Raw genomic sequence first — 12,325 nt, 5'->3', positions numbered from 1 at the left:
AGCAACAGTCCCATTAGTAAGTTTGACCCAATCATATTCATGAAAAGTCCAGTGTTGCCAGTATAATATTAATTATTGGTGCGTTCAAAACGTATGATGATAATCTGTTGGGTGTTGCCTTTTTAATCGTGTTTATAATAACACTGCGTTCACAAAAAATCATAAACGTGTTTGCTTAAATTCAATGTAAATACAAAAATCATGACATTCGGCCATCAGACTACGTGCAGACTCCGGCGCACGTAAAATAAAACCAAGAAAATATCACAGGAACGCAATGCATTATACAATAAAACAAATGAAGTAACCAAATTTCATATTATTATTTTTGTTTTTATAACATTAATAACATTATTGTTCAATAGTACATTAATAAATAATTAGAGATAGGACATTATAAGCAATCACTTGCAATCATGACATTAGGCCATTTTACTGATAGTTAATCTTAATTAAAGCTATGTACGCTTATTACAGAGATTCTACATTTATACACAAACATATGACAGTATACTTCAAATCGGACATAATTAACCTAAGTAGAATCTGAGTCAGAACTGCTATCGTCATTGTCAGTCATAACATTGAGGGCTTTAACATTAATCCATGGTCTCATTCGGTCAGCTGAGACTACAGAACAGTATTTCTTCGACTTTATGAAACCAGGGATATTAGTGATTTCGTACCTGTCATTACCTAATATCTTAGTAATTTTGTATGGACCTATGAATTTGGGTAAAAGTTTTTTGCTTTGTCCTGGATTTTCCGCAAAAGAAATTTTTGTTATTTTAACCAAGTCGCCAACTTTATACTGGTCCGCAGGTTTTGTTTTCGAATCATGTGACTTTTTCATTTTATCTTGTCTTTCATCAATTGTAACCTTGATTTCTTTTCTTAATTCAAGTAAGTCTTGATGCCCGTTAGTCTCGGCAACAAGTTCTCTAAACATACTATCAGGGATACCTTTTAGTCTCATGCCGAAAAGTACCTCTGATGGAGTTTTTCCTGTTGTGGCATTGACTGTACTGTTAATACCAAACTGCACCTTAGGGACAGCTAAATCCCAGTCTTTTTCATTTTGTAACGAATTTTGTGCTGCTAATGCATTTAAGATTACCTGATTAACGCGTTCCGCTTGTCCATTGGCACGTGGACAAGCGACAGCATTTAGAACATGTTTGATATGTCTTTCAGCACAAAATTGTTTAAACTGACCAGACGTAAACGCTGTTCCCCTGTCAGATATAATACGTTCTGGTGTACCAAAGTCCTGGAATATGCTTTCCAAAACTTTTATTGTTGTATTGCTTTTGGTGTTCTTCACCGGTCTTACAAAAACATATTTCGAAAAACCGTCAACCACAGTTAGGATATAAACATTTTGTCGTTTACTCTTAAGGAAAGGTCCAAGGTGATCAATGTGGATCGTTTGAAAGGGAACACTCATTTTCTCAATGGGATAGATGTGTCCCTTTTTTCCTGGTTTTTTGTTGTCCTTGTTGTATGCACATTCAAGGCACGCACTCACGTATTTTTTTACGAAGCGGGCCATTTTGGGAAACCAATATTGACTTTGTATACGCTCAAGAGTCTTGTTAATGCCAAAATGTCCCACTTCATCGTGGTTGAGACGACATATCTGCCACCTTGCTCCTTTGGGTATTACCAGTTTCAAAGTATCCTCATCATGATCTCTTACTTTTCGGTATAGTACATTATTCTTAAGTACGTAATGTTTCTTTATATCCACGTATTCTTCATCCATCTCGGGTTTTAACGTTTTAATTATTCTACTTGTATCCGAATCACCTAATTGCAATGTAACCAGCCAATCACTTTGTTCAATGCGGAGAACAGAAATAACATTTTCGGGGTTACAATCGTCGTTGGGGACTTCCACAGGGTTTCGACTTAATGCATCGACGTGCATCATGCGGTCACCTGGACGATACTCTATTTCATAATCGTACTCTCCCATCTGTAAAAGCCATCTTGCTATTCGCGGTACGAGATCTTTCTTGGTTAGGGTCAGACGGAGAGCTTGACAATCTGTAAAAATTTTGAATGGACGTCCCAGTAAATATACTCTAAACTTCCTCAGTGAACAAACCACTGCTAGAGTTTCCAGTTCATAGGAATGGTAAACTTTTTCTTCCGGTGAGGTCTGACGGCTAAAATACGCCACAGGTTTGAGTTCATTTGTACCTTTTTGCCGTTGCATAAGTATTCCTCCAATCCCAAGAGAACTTGCATCTGTGTGTAACTCGGTCTGGGCTGTATGATCGTAAAGAGCCAATACCGGTCTATTAGACAGCACATTCTTTAAACTTGAGAAGGCGTTCTCTTCTGCATCAGTCCATCTCCAGTCAGAACCTTTCTTTAAAAGTGTAGTTAGAGGACGTGCCATTTCACCAAACCCTTTTACAAATTTTCTAAAATAGCTGGCCAATCCAAGGAATTGCCTTGTTTCGTGTATATTTCTAGGCGTTGGAAATTGTTCAATCGCAGTAGTCTTGTGCCGACTTGGTTGGATACCTTGTTCCGAAACTTCGTACCCAAGATATTCAATTGACGTGGAGAAAAAGCGACACTTCGAAAGCTTTAAGGTAAGACCATATTCCTTTATCAACTTCAATACTTGCTCAAGTTTTTCAAAGCCTTCGCTCAGCGTTGTGGTTGGAATAAGCAAATCATCCATGTATGCAAGTACGGACTCGAACCGACTTGCGCCTAATATTTTATTTACCATCTTCTGGAACACTGCAGGTGCATTAGCTAACCCGAACGGCATGCGATTAAATTCGTAGTGGCCGTCCGGGGTGACGAAAGCTGATAAGTGTTTGCTTCCTTCAGATAGTGGTACCTGGTAATAGCCTGATGCCATGTCTAAGGTAGTGAAGTACTTGTTTCCACTAAGGTTTCCTACTTGGTCCTCAATAATAGGGAGTGGATACCTGTCTTTAACAGTTTTTGCCTTTAATGCCCTATAATCAACGCACAATCTCTGGTCTCCACTTTTCTTCCTAACCATTAATATTGGACTGGCATAGTCCGAGCTAGACTCCCTGATTATGTCATTTTTAAGAAGATCTGAGATTGTTTCTCTAACCTTAACTCTTTCAGAATGAGAAAGCCTATATGGTCGATAAGCAATCGGTTTATCGTCCTTCAGATCTATTTTCATCTCGAATTCTTTAGGAGCACAACCAATTTCGTCTAGCGAGTTCGCGAAACATTCCCGATATTTTTGTAGCAAGCTATGTAAATTTACCTTGGTTTCATTATTTATATTCGGGCCCACTTGTATTTCGTCTATGTTAATCGGAGGTAAAGTTTTATTATTATTTCCAGTGATTCGTCGTACATCGACCATATTGACTTCCTTAAACGGATAAGCTCGACTTAACAAGGTGCCTTTTTTCAGAGTTACAGGAGCATTTGTCATATTCGAAACAAGTATTTCACTTATGCCGTCTTTAATTTGATATGCGCCCTGGAGTACTCGATACTCCTTACCAGGAACTAATCGCAATTGTTCCTCCACATACACATTACCATTATAAGGTTCATTAATCTGTACCGGTACAAAGTGAATTCCAGTCAGAGTTAAATTATCAATGTTTACCAACTTGACAATGTTAGAACTCGATCCTGACTCAGATTCTTCTGAAGGATTGTTAAAGAAAAACAAATTTTTGCTATCCTTAACGACTAACACCTGAGGCAATTCCGTAAAATTCTGACCTATTAGTACCGGTACATGTAAATATTTATCGGGTACTACATAAACTATGACCTCAGCACGCACTTCATCAACCTGGACTGTCACTTTAGATTTATGCATGGGTGTTACAAGGAAATTGCCAAATCCTTTTATTGCCGGTAAATCAGAGAAAATTTTGTCCAGTTTTAAGTTTTCAGCTTCGGTTGAATTCATAAGGGAACAGTCGCTACCAAAGTCAATGTAAGCATGTACTGATTTATTATTAACATCAATTTCTTTAACAAATTTTTCATTGCTATTAGAACTAATAATATTCAACACCTTTTCAGTCTTTGTTGCGTTTTTAGAAGAGGGAAACCGACAGTTTTGATCATTGTGGCCAATCATGCCACAAGCTTTACACTTCATAAGTGTCTTGGGACAGTTACTAAATCGATGTCCCTCTTCTTTACAATTAAAGCAGGTCGATGACTTCGTATTCGGAATTTCTTTCTTCTGAGGACATCTATTTGATGTGTGTCCATCAACACCGCAGTTAAAACAACGTATCTTGCGAAATATTCTTCTTTCCATTCCTTCAGCATAGCCCCGTTTCTTTTGTGTGAATGAGAAGGCTTTTTCGGGTTGTTGAATTACAAAATATTGTAATAAGTCTTCCGGCTCTACGCATTTAAGTGCCTGCGCACTATTTCTCATCGATACATCCGATATGCCGTGGATAAGACAATCTACTGCCTTTTTACCGGTGATTTCGCATCTATTCAACAGCATCAATTTGTCGTAGAAATATGTGCGCAAACTCTCATCGGCTTTAGTTTTTCGAGCAAACATTTCTTCCAACATAAGTGCAAAGTTGTCGTCAATTGGAAAGGCACGACGTAGTTTTACTTGCCAGTCTGGCCACGTAAAATTCAGGCTTGGTAGCGAATAAAGCCATTTCTTAGCTGTACCGACCAACTTTTGTGTCGCATAGTGAGATGTTTGGACATCGTCCCATTCATATATTCGAGCGTACTCATTTACCTTGTGCAACCAGATCTCGATATTTTGACTCTTATTATCGGGATCGAACTCCGGTAAAGCATTCAACATTTGATGAGAACTGATGGACGGTTTACTTCTGCTGTTAAGTGCTTCAATCAAATCTTTAACGTTGACGGTGCTGCCAGATCCTCCCGATTTACGGCGCTTTGAATTAGAATGTGCGTCCTCATCTGCAACGACTTGTTTGCGCTTTGTACCCTCGCGCGTGCTAGTGTTCAATCCATCATTATCATCATTATTGCTAACGATGGGGCGGTGACGTCTTCTAACAATTATCGGAGGTATATCGTCATCCGAGCTCTCACTTGACATACTTATTATTCGGTTTTTCCTCAGGACCAACGGAAGGCGCCCAGCAGTCTCACTGGAGGCAGATGTTCTTGACATGATCTAAAACAAATAAATAAACTTATCAATTACAAGCTTGCTTAGTTTGGACAAGATGGTTTTTGTAAGATTGTTCCCAAACCATGTATATTTCCTTATACTCATCCTCATTCTCATCGTCATACTCATACTCATCCTCATACTCATCCTCATACTCATCCTCATACTCATCCTCATACTCATCCTCATCCTCATCCTCATACTCATCCTCATACTCATCCTCATACTCATCTTCATACTCATCCTCATACTCATCCTCATCATACTCATCCTCATACTCATCCTCATCCTCATCCTCATCCTCATACTCATCCTCATACTCAGACAGAACCCGAACCGTAAGGCTTGACCTTTGAAAGAACTCGTAGCACCTAAACAAGGGTTCAAGCTCTGGTTTCTTACTCATTCACCTAGAACTCAAATTGATTTCCCCTATATTACATAGTACTCGGGAGCTCTTTAATGTAATTAAGACTATTTCAAACACATCGTTCTGTTAATCTTAATCCGTACCGTACATCTTTTCACTACCGTAAGCTAAACTCGCTAGCTATGACAATTTTGGTAAGTATACATTTTCAATTAAGTGAGTGCCAACCGTGTGAGTGTACATTGTGGCGCTCCTCACATCTCATATAAATCCCAGACTGTACTCACAGTCACTAAGACAAAAATCTAGACTCGCTCACGTCCTCAATCAAAAATCTAGACGCACACTCACGTCATCAAACACAAATCTAGACGCACGCTCACGTCATCAAACACAAATCTAGACGCACGGTCACGTCATCAAACACAATTCTAGACGCACGCTCACGTCATCAAACACAAATCTAGACGCACGCTCACGTCATCAAACACAATTCTAGACGCACGCTCACGTCATCAAACACAAATCTAGACGCACGCTCACGTCATCAAACACAATTCTAGACGCACGCTCACGTCATCAAACACAAATCTAGACGCACGCTCACGTCATCAAACACAAATCTAGACGCACGCTCACGTCATCAAACACAAATCTAGACGCACGCTCACGTCATCAAACACAAATCTAGACGCACGCTCACGTCTCAAACACAAATCTAGACGCACGCTCACGTCTTCAAACAAAATCTAGACGAACACTCGCGTCTTGAAACAAAGCCCAGATATGCTATTCACACACTTTTCTTAATAAAACGGACCTCACATGTCCAATATAGCTTGAACTACGTTACCGTGATAACAACGGGTGTAGACGAAGGTCAGAGTTATACTGGTTATCTTTATCCGCCTTGCCATTCATCATTAATTGCTATGAGTAGCATCATGTAAATATGAACATAAAATCAAACATTCTCATGTAATATTGAACATCTAGACCCGTTAACAACGTATTGTACAATCGTATTGCAAACTTTTATACAATGAATGACGTATCACAACGTATCACAAGCTAAATTATCTTTACTTGAATCGATTGAAGCAACTACAAAAACAAATCCTTCCATTTCTACCATGATTAACTTTCATTTGTGATGTAATTCACAAAAGTATGGATTTATTGTTCGAAATTGAAAATAATTAATATTGTAAGAAGAAATACATGGAGCTATGAACATATAACATATACTTAGGGCGATTCCGTTTTACCTACTATTTAGATATTTATTAATTCCAACCTATTAAATAAAACATACTGGGCAAAAGATAAACTCAATGGAATCTTATCCATATAGTTTTTTTTTTTGTAGGTAGTCAGAGAATGAACGAACAAAGAATTTTATACCCGAATTTACTATTCACTTTGCACGTATTTCGAACCATTATAACTACAGACATATATGCTGTAAAGAATTTAGTTAAGATATATTTCTCAACATCTAAACCCGTTACTGTTAAATTATCTAAACACTATGGATTAACAATGTCTAATTGTGTATCAGGATAGTTGAAATAGTACTTACGTACACTCCGTGGTAAGTATATCCACCATGTAGGCAGGTTCTGGACACTTCTGAGATGTTGTAAAACTTTACTTCTCCTTGACTGTTCCGCTTGATGGTTCTACCAAGAATGCATCAACGACACCAAACCTCCTAACCGCCATGACTAAAAAATGGCGGGCAAATTATCATTGCTGATTGGTTGATACTAACTGTCAAACCTGACCAATCAGAGTTTAGCAACAGTCCCATTAGTAAGTTTGACCCAATCATATTCATGAAAAGTCCAGTGTTGCCAGTATAATATTAATTATTGGTGCGTTCAAAACGTATGATGATAATCTGTTGGGTGTTGCCTTTTTAATCGTGTTTATAATAACACTGCGTTCACAAAAAATCATAAACGTGTTTGCTTAAATTCAATGTAAATACAAAAATCATGACAAAAGTAAGTGCTTGGTCGTAGAAAAAGTATTGTATGCAACGTTGTTTAACTGAGTCAAAAAATACTCGTGGCGTCTTTATTAACAATTTTCGGCTTCGCCTCAAATTGTGTCTCACGCCATTCGCCTTTTTTGACCTCTCTTAAACAACGTTTGCATAAAATACTATTTAATATCCACCCCACATTTAAACCAAAAGAACTAAATGCTTTTTTTGAAGCTTGATATCTACTATTGAAAAAAAATCCATGTTCAGAAAATCAACCAAGGTCCTCCTTTTTTCCACTCTGACCAGGACTTCGAAGGATGTTGAGAGTAAGTTTTAATTTAATACATTTTTATCTATGTTGTGTTGACAAAATCTATAAAATAAAATAAAAAAAATAAATATTATAGGACATTCTTACACAGATTGACTAAGTCCCACAGTAAGCTCAAGAAGGCTTGTGTTGTGAGTACTCAGACAACGATATATATAATATACAAATACATACTTAAATACATAGAAAACACCCATGACTCAGGAACAAACATCTGTATCATCATACAAATAAATGCCCTTACTGGGATTCGAACCCAGGACCATCGGCTTCGCAGGCAGGGTCACTACCCACTAGGCCAGACCGGTCGTCAAATAATAACACAACTCTAAGATCTATGCTTAACAATAACATTATGACGTATAAAATGTAAATTTTATGAATAAATAATTGAAATTGAAATTGAAATTCGTGGGTATTTGGGGGCACGGATCAAAGCGAAGCGCAAAAAGGCACTACCTACCTTTTCTCAAAGAGCTTCGTCGTTTTGTTGCTGAACCCTCACAACCTGGGTTTGAGTAATTGGTACCGTGCATCGTGGTAGCGCTGCTTAGCGTTCGCAACCGTATGGGCGCTGTCAAATAATGAGAGCAACAAAATCAAGATTATTCCTTAAAAATATTTATACGTATATGCTTTTGACGGGCTTTCAATAACTAATATTCCAACAAAGGGAATTTAGACTAGAGGTTTATTAACAAAGTAAATCATGTAGTCAGTAACATTTACTGCTATCTTTCGAAATTATTAACACTTTTAGAACGGCATTTCACTTTGATCCTTATTTTTTCACTGATATGTGTTAAATTTGTTAAATGTCAAAAAGTAGCGCCATCTACTCGACAATAGGCCAAAGGTCTCTCTCTTTGGTCGGTCCCTCATGTCTGAGGATCGTGGTCAGTATCAGGGTTGCATCTGGAGCGGATGATCTGTCTCCACCGGTTTCTGTCCAACGCGTCTCTGACGACCGTGTAGAAAGCAGAGGATGACGAGTCTTTAACTTGATCGGTCCATCTTATTGGTGAACGACCGCGTAATCTCCTGCCTTCGGTGTGTCCAATCACTATCAGTTTTTCTAAAATTTCGTCACCTCTGCGCACTGTGTGTCCGAAATATGATAGTAACCGCTGTTGGCATATGGTGGATAGACGAGTTTTCACTCGGAGCTGGGTTAGGATTGATGCATTAGTACGTCTCGCCGTCCAAGGTATTCGCAACATTCGTCTCCAGCACCACATCTCAAATGCATCAATCCTTTTTCTCTCTCTGGCCAGGATAGTCCACGTTTCCACTCCATACAGGAAGATAGGGAATACTAGTGCTCGTATCAATCTGATCTTGGTTTTGATACCAATTCCCCTTTTCTTCCAAATGTTATTTAAACGGGTCATAGCATCCTTTGCCATCCCGATTCGCCTTCTTATCTCGGACACACATTTGCCATCATTGCAGATTTGGGAACCCAGGTAAATATAGCGGTCGACTATATCAATGCCAGGAATGTTGCAGGTGACATTTGCTAACTTTCCGGCTCGATCCACCACCATCACTTTGGTTTTCGCTCTGTTCACAGCGAGACCTACGTTGCCACTTTCTAATTCGAGTCTTTGAAATAATTCACCCATGTCTTCCATTGATGTTGCCAAAAGAATGGTGTCGTCTGCATATCGGAGATTCGATAACCTTTTCCCACCAATAGGGAAACCCTTGTCCCAATTTTCGATGGTTTTCCGAATGATGTATTCTCCATATATGTTAAAAAGTGCAGGAGACAAGATGCACCCCTGTCTCACTCCCTTTTTTGTTTGGAACATATTGGAGCATTCAGTGCCTATTCTAATGAACGAACGGTTTTCAGCGTACAGACTCTTGATCAAAGCAACGAGGTGCTCAGGGGCTCCCATTTCGGGTAGAACATTCCACAGCCTTCCCATTGCACGCAGTCGAAGGCTTTCTTGTAGTCAATAAAGCACAGAACCAAGGGGCTGTTGAATTCCCTGCTCTTCTCTATGATTTGTCGAACGTTTAGTATTTGTTCCCGCGTTCCTCTGCCCTTCACGAAGCCTGCCTGCTCTCTTGGTATCTGTCGGCTTAGAAAGTAGTTAAGACGTTCATTAATCACATGCAGGAGGATCTTACTGGCATGAGATATTAACGCTATAGTCCTGTAATTGCCACAGTCTTTTGAAGAGCCTTTTTTATGTAAAGGTATGAACACCGATTCTGTCCAATCTTTTGGCCATCTTCCAGTTTTCCAGATGGTATTACAGATTTCGGTGATGCCCTTGGTGCCTCGCGGACCTAGGTTTTTCAATATTTCGGCTGTAATAGTATCCTTGCCCGGTGATTTCCTGCACTTGAGAGCTTTGATGGCCTGATCAATTTCTGACGGTAGGATATCAGGTTCTTCTGTTGACCATGTGATACTAGAGTCAATAAGGCTTCCCGTGTCATATAGCTCCGCGCAGTAACTTTTCCAGCGCTCCAACACTTCAGCCACACTTGTCAGTAAACGTCCGTCTTTATCTTCGATGGCACAAGTCCTCGGTTTTCGCGTTCCAGTCAGTTCTTTTACTTTTTGAAAAAGATACCGGGATTCATTTCTCATCGAGTGGCGTTCGAGTTCGAGACAGACTTCGTTGATGTGATTATCATAATCTTTCCGACAGCGTTGTTGAACTAAGCGGCTCAGTTCTGCATACCGCTTCTGGTCTTCAGTTGCACATATACCGCTTTCCTTTAGTTCTCGTCTCTCAAGGATGATTTGGGCCGTCCCGTCTCCTGTGTGATAAAATCTTTCATAACGGGCTTCGACATCTTATTAACCCTAGCTGTTTCCTCTATCATCCTTTTGAAATATTCCCATTTAGTGTCACTGTCTGTCATGTTATTTGGGAAGTCAACTACTCTCTGTGCAAAGCCTTCTCTGAAGCTACTGATATTTATGCTTTGCATACTCGGGCCTACTTTAGGTCTTTGCATCCTCTTTAGCCGTACTCGGACTGTTGCTACAAGAAGTTGGTGGTCGGAGCCGCAGTCAGCACCGGGGAGAGTTGTGGCCAAAGGTATGGGCCATCTTTCCGAGCGATGGCGCCATTTACATCTAATGGCTCCTCTACACGATGGGCCAACGCCGGCCACTCCAAGGGACGCATTTATGCGTTAGAAGGAGCAATTGATATTGCTATGTCATTCTACCGCATGGCTGCGTCCCTTGGAGTGGCTGGCGTTGGCCCATCGTGTAGAGGAGCCTTAAGCACCTGTGTTGACATAAACGACCAAGCCACATATTTTGACTAAGGTTAGGGCTTGTATATAGTTTCGTCTTGGCAATATTTTACATGAAAATGTTTTTGGTGGGATCATACTTACAATACTTATATATTATAATACATAATACACGGTGTATCATGAGGAAACCGAATAATTTTAACCACGCATTTCTGAGGTCAAGAGAAGTAAAAAATGTAATATAATATGAGTTTAGGTCAATTTCGCCAAAAAAAATTTTTTTTTGTGTTGTATTTTCAATTTTTTGAATGTATTTGTACATAAAAAATAAATGTTATCGGTAAACTTGTCACTTAAAATAGATTTTTTCATTTTTAGGGTTCCGTACCTCAAAAGGAAAAAACGGAACCCTTATAGGATCACTCGTGCGTCTGTCTGTCTGTCTGTCCGTCTGTCACAGCCGATTTTCTCCGGAACTGCTGGACCAATCAAGTTGAAATTTGGTACACATATGTAAGTTTGTGACCCAAATACAGACATGTAACGTAAACAAATGAATTTTAAACATGGGGGCCACTTTTGGGGGGTAAATGAAAAAAATAAAAAATAAAAAATTTCGAACCATATCATGTTACATATCAAATGAAAGAGCTTATTGTAAGGATCTCAAATATTTTTTTTTGTAATTTTCGAATAAACAGTTTAGAAGTTATTCAAGAAAATAGGCAAAAAATTACCATTCCATTAAATTTTAGACCTAGTAGTTTCTGAGATAAAGGGGGGGGGGGGCTTTATCTCAGAAACTACTAGGTCTAAAATTTTGAAAAAAAAAACATAAAATAGGTCTATACCTATTGATGACAGAAAAACCTATTAGAAGTGTACAGTCAAGCGTGAGTCGGACTTAGTTACAGTTTTTGATCCGACCCCTACGGATTTTTAAAGAGATTTCACTCACGTTTCACATAAAAAATACATTGTTAACAGTGCCGGATTAACCAATAAGCAAAACAAGCACGTGCTTAGGGCACCACGTTGAGGGGGGGCACCAAAATACCACGCTAATGCTACGGTGATCGCTTACTATCAGGCGGACCGTATTTTTGTTTGCCACCGACTTAAATAACCGACCAATGTTATATGGCAGCTCCACTTAAAGTTTATTTTGTTTTTAGTATTTGTTGTTACGGCGGCAACAGATATACATCATATCTGTGAAAATTTCAACTGTCTAGCTATCACGGT

The 12,325-nt window shown here is 39.1% G+C and overlaps 1 protein-coding gene across 1 annotated transcript; it reads right to left on the bottom strand.

Annotated features, from left to right (window-relative positions):
• Nucleotides 1-2,028: 2,028 nt before the first annotated feature.
• LOC134666871 (uncharacterized) lies at nucleotides 2,029-7,315 on the bottom strand. Its single transcript, XM_063524178.1, has 4 exons — nucleotides 7,108-7,315; nucleotides 3,809-5,158; nucleotides 2,747-2,863; nucleotides 2,029-2,049 (listed from the first exon to the last, which is right to left on the bottom strand). Exons 2-4 carry the CDS (start codon nucleotides 5,153-5,155, stop codon nucleotides 2,029-2,031), a joined length of 1,485 nt encoding a protein of 494 aa, XP_063380248.1. The 5' UTR covers nucleotides 5,156-5,158; nucleotides 7,108-7,315.
• Nucleotides 7,316-12,325: the final 5,010 nt, after the last annotated feature.

Source organism: Cydia fagiglandana, chromosome 8 (genome assembly GCF_963556715.1).
Source record: "Cydia fagiglandana chromosome 8, ilCydFagi1.1, whole genome shotgun sequence".
In the NCBI taxonomy this organism is placed as follows: domain Eukaryota; kingdom Metazoa; phylum Arthropoda; class Insecta; order Lepidoptera; family Tortricidae; genus Cydia; species Cydia fagiglandana.
This window is presented reverse-complemented; position numbering and strand designations above follow the sequence as displayed.

Bases quoted from the DNA above. Each gene is read 5' to 3' on its own strand.
- LOC134666871 (XM_063524178.1), bottom strand. From the start codon at position 5,155: ATGTCAAGAACATCTGCCTCCAGTGAGACTGCTGGGCGCCTTCCGTTG. The intron at 2,864-3,808 runs GTGCGTGCTGAG...GGCTATTACCAG, and splicing joins TGACAGTCCAGGTTGATGAA to GTACCACTATCTGAAGGAAG. The intron at 2,050-2,746 runs GTAAATAAAATA...AAATTTTTACAG, and splicing joins CTGCAGTGTTCCAGAAGATG to ATTGTCAAGCTCTCCGTCTG.